A 5105-nucleotide genomic window follows, 5' to 3' on the forward strand; every position below is an offset into this window, starting at 1 on the left:
AAAAAGTAAAAAAACCCTCGCGTATCAGAAACCTCACACCGTCGCACTCGCCGCACTCGCGTATTCTTAGCCCACGACTGTCACACCTCACCGTCGCATCTCAAATCACCACCGTCACACCTCGCCACCGTATCTCAACCATAGTCATCGTAACCTCGTCGCCGTCGTAAGTGTTGCGCCACTCTGTTTTATTTCAGTCTCGTTTCTCGCTATTTTTCATTATTCATTTCCGTGAACTAAAATGAGTTAGGTTTTGATTTTCTTCTGGTTTAGCCACCACCGTCACACCTTGCGGCCATCGAATCTTAAGCTATTTACGTTGCACCTCAACTTCGTCACCGTAACCTCGTCGCCTTCGTAAGTGTTGCGTGCCACTCTATTTTATTTCAGTCTCATTTCTGTCATTTTTCATTATTCTCGTTGCATTATTCATTTTCATGAACTGGAGTGAGTTAGGGTTTTAATTTTCTTCTGATTGAGGGATTTTCTTCTAATTTAGTGAGAGTGGTGGCGGTGGAAACAAGAGAAGAAGAAGAAGAGTGGTGTTTCCGGCGAAAGGGAACTGAGATCTAAGAAGTGTATAAGCAAAAACGGTATTTGGATTTCAACTTCCTTTTTTATTTATTGCTTTTCTATTTTTGTTTATGATGTTCTCTTAATTTTAATTAAATAAATATTTGAATTCAAAATTCTCATAGATAATATTGTTTACCATATATATATGATTTAAATCTCCAAGATTTTATACTTTTGCTCAAATTATTTTAGGTGAAATCTATTTAAAATAAATCGACATTAGAGGCTATCTAAGAGTGAGTGAGATATAAAAATAAAAATTATTTTTCTAAGAGTAAGTGAGATATAAAAATAAAAGTTATTTTTCTATAGTATGGGAGTTCAAAATTTGATTTTTTATATATATGAGTGGGTCTTTTTTTTTTCATTTTAAAAAAGGCATTAATATTGTTAGAGTTCTCCATTATTCAACGAACAACAACATCTAATTTTTTTAAAATATCATGTATAGGATGTATGTACAAAGTTTGAAAAGTATATATGGAGATCTCAATGACAATGTCATTGATACACAAATAGAAGTTGACTTTCCGCGATGGTTTCAAGAATATGTAAGCACTTATTTAGACTATTCAATCTTATTTGGATTAAAACAAAGATGTACAATTTGTTTAACCTAAGCTATATGAATTGCTTTATGTGACTAGGTGACAAAGAATCACAAACTTAGGATGCAAAACCCTGACTTGTATGACTTGGCAAGAGGACCCTTGAGACTAGCAAAGTCATGGCCTATTTATCATGTGAATGGATACCAATTCAACACAACTTCTTGGGGTGAAGGCAAAATAACATATAATAGTGGAGTATGTGTTAAGGGAATTGGTCAAGGTGAAACCTCAAGTGATTATTATGGTGTTGTTTCCGAGATTCTAGAATTTGAATGGCGAAGTCAAGCAACACGAAAGCTAATTTTATTTTACTGTGCTTGGTTCGACCCTTCAAGTCGTGGAATGAGGATACATAATCAATACAAGATTGTAGAAGCACGAAAAGAGAGAAAATATGGTAAATTTGATCCTTTTATTTTTCCAAAATACTGCTTCTGCTTTTTATTTTTAAGTTCACCTTCTGTTTTTATTGTACCTTCAAGTTGTAATACTTGAGTTTTTTTTTTTGTTAGAATTTTGGGATTTCAATGTCTGGTGATCCAACATAACCTAAATTAGGTGCTAGAACTAGAAAGCCAAATGTGTATGCCACTTAATTAAACATGTGACATACTAGCACTTGTTTACCAACACATTGTACTTTCAGCACAATAAGAGGTTCTGAAAATGTCTTGTTTTTTAAGAGCTTATCTTGCCTCTTGTGTCACCTCTTTTTCTTTTTTATGCACAGTTTATGAAAGGAGAATTTACTTCATATATCATTATCACACCTTTTGAAGCTATTAATTAGCCAATAGGACTAGTAGCATTATCACTATGAAGCCTCCACAGTTGAATATCTGAATCAGAATGTTGCCAGAAATTAACATTCATAATAGACAACGTTCATGTAAATTAACTGGATTTAGTATGTTACATCCCACCCATTTTTTCCAATAACACCCACCATCAGCCTTTGACCAATTTGCTCTTATACACTCATCAACTTTCAAGGTACACCACCAGAACATCAAAACTTAGAAAATCAAAGCTCACATTACTTGTTCTCTTCATCCAATAGCTTTTTAATCAAAACTCACATTACCTGTTCACAGAAAATAAAAAATATAACATGAACACAAATGTAAAATTGCAGAAAACATCGAAATAAAAAGCTGTAAACATCAAATTAGTAAATTAGTAGTTTTTTTTTTATTATTTCTCTTGTTTCTTGTTTCCTGTTTCTTGTTCTTTCCCATATATACTGTAATTTGTTTGGTTAATTAATTAATTTGCTTATGTATTGTATGGTTTTTAATTTCTCAACTAGCCTGATTCCTAGACTGATTTGTGTAAGATATTGTTTATGTTTTGTTCATCTATTTTGTTTATCTTCTCCCATTATTTCTGTTTTTTCCATTACAGAAAAGGTTTACATGGCCCCCAACTTTGAACGACATGGTGCGACGCAACTTTGAAAAACGGAGTGCAGCTAAGATGTCGCAACTAATGCAAGATGCACGTAAAGATTTGGAAAATAAGCCTACTTGGATGGGTGAGAGAATGTGGGAACAATTGAAGGCAATTTGGAATTCCTCTAATTTCCAAAAAAAATCTGAGATAAATAAAAGAAATCGCAATTCTATGGATGGTGCAACTCTTCAAACTGGCGGATCAATTCCTCATCGGGTGCTATGGAAAAAAATGGTATTGTTACTTTTCTATTTTATATTTAAATATTAATGAAATTAAGATATACTTTTTTTTACAGAAAGAGACGAAAGGAGAAGACCCAACATTTAGTGACTTTTATTTTCGTACTCATCGTACTAAAGATAAAAACTGGGTCGGTATTCATGCTGAATCTGCTTATGTAAGCTCATCATCTTAAGTATCATTTTAAAGATTATGTACAAGTGTTCCAACAATTAGTAATTAATTATGATTATATGAAAACATTTATGCCTCAAATTTTCTATTTTATTGCAGGAGAAATTTGAAAATAAAAAGATTGAGTTATCGTCTGAAGCTTCAACTTTTGTTCCGGGAGAGGACGAAGCTGATAGTCAACCAACCAAAGTTATGCCATCTGATATTGATATATGGGTGGATGTAGTTGGGAGAAAGAAAGGGAGAATATTTGGTCTCGGATCTATAGCCAAAACATTGAATCCAAATCAGCCATCAATGCGTTCCGATTCAGAGGTTGATGCTTTGAGAAGTCAAGTTCATGCGTTGAATGAATCCTTGCAAAAACAGGAGCAAGAAAAGTTGTTGATGAAACAACAGTTGCAACGACAAGAAAAAGAGATGGCCGAGACCAACAGAAATTTAACCTTTCTTATGCAACATTTAGGATTTGTTGGATCATCTTCTCGTCCAAGCTCATCACCACAACTCAACGATGAAACTGATGAAGATAGCGAGGATGTTGGTAGTGATCATATTGAGTAGTATTTGTTTCTATTTTGTTAAATTGGTTGTATCATGTACTTGATTGTACTTAGTTTTTTTTTTTTGGATCATGTTTTAATTAATACTTAGTTATGATTTGTGAACATGATATAAATTTTGTTTAGAATTATCACAATATGATTTATGCATATGATATAAATTTTGTTTAGAATTATCACAATATGATTTATGCACATTATATAAATTTTGTTTAGAATTATCACAATATGATTTATGCACATTATATAAATTTTGTTTAGAATTATCACAATATGATTTATGCACATTATATAAATTTTGTTTAGAATTATCACAATATGATTTATGCACATTATATAAATTTTGTTTAGAATTATCACAATAGTTGGATCATGCTTTAATAAATATTTAGTTTTGATTTGAAAACATGATATAAATTTTGTTTTGGATTATTGCAATAGTATTTCAATTGAAGATTAATATTAAATATTTTAAAAATGTATTTACAATAATATTTTCATATATTTTTAGTTAAAATTTTTATATAAATAAAAAATCAGACAAATTCGTTTAATGTGGAAATTTAAGCATGCGGATTCTTTTTTGAAAATCATTTTTTTACGAAACTACCTGCGGATTTTAATGCGAAACATATGGTTGGTGCAATGGATATACCTGCAGATTTTCATACGAAATATATTTGTAGGAACTGTGCTGCAAATATTTCTACAGGAAAAGTCGTAAAAAAATCTAAAGTTTTCTTAAACTTTGCTGCGGATTTTATTCAATTTTCTTGCGGATTTATCCGCAGGTAATTTACCTGCGGATAGTGAAATCCTCAGGTAACAATTATCCACGAAGGTTTTACGTGGGGATAAGGTTCCGCTGGAAAATCCGCAGGTAACATGCTTTCCTGCGGAATATTTGCTTAAATCCGCAGGAAAAACGCAGAATTCTAGTAGTGTTTAATGGTAAAACTAAACCGAATTGTGTCATGTTTACCTAATTATTATAGCATATATATTAAGTTTTGGTGCGATTTTTATCTACTAATTTTATCTTAATTTAATGTACTTTATTTATAACTTTTTCAATCTTTATTTAATTAAATAATTGAATTTATTTATTTATATATATATTTATATTTATATATATATATATATATATATATATATATATATATATATATAAAAGATAATATTTTGATGTATTTTTTCATTTCATTTCATCTTTTATTTATTATATTTTTTTTTACCATTTTGTACTTCCTTGACAATTAAATAATTATTTGTTTTTAATAATTATATAAACTTCGTTAATTATGTTATTTTTACGGATAAAAGCAAAGAAACGTGTACACCTAATCAGATCCCACATTTTTTGTTTCTAAATTAAAATCTAAAATTGATAACATTTCTGTTACAAAATAATAATTATCAAACAATTACAACTACACATCAAATACAAATAATTGCAGGTGAATTGCTTTAATTTTATGTCAATTAA

At 30.4% G+C, this 5105-nt stretch overlaps 1 protein-coding gene across 1 annotated transcript; it reads left to right on the plus strand.

Moving 5' to 3' along the window:
* Positions 1-2624: 2624 nt before the first annotated feature.
* LOC113784609 (uncharacterized) lies at positions 2625-3620 on the plus strand. Its single transcript, XM_073366398.1, has 3 exons — positions 2625-2873; positions 2938-3039; positions 3156-3620. Exons 1-3 carry the CDS (start codon positions 2625-2627, stop codon positions 3618-3620), a joined length of 816 nt encoding a protein of 271 aa, XP_073222499.1.
* The last annotated feature ends 1485 nt before the right edge of the window (positions 3621-5105 follow it).

This window comes from Cicer arietinum, chromosome 3 (assembly GCF_000331145.2).
Source record: "Cicer arietinum cultivar CDC Frontier isolate Library 1 chromosome 3, Cicar.CDCFrontier_v2.0, whole genome shotgun sequence".
Classification (NCBI taxonomy): domain Eukaryota; kingdom Viridiplantae; phylum Streptophyta; class Magnoliopsida; order Fabales; family Fabaceae; genus Cicer; species Cicer arietinum.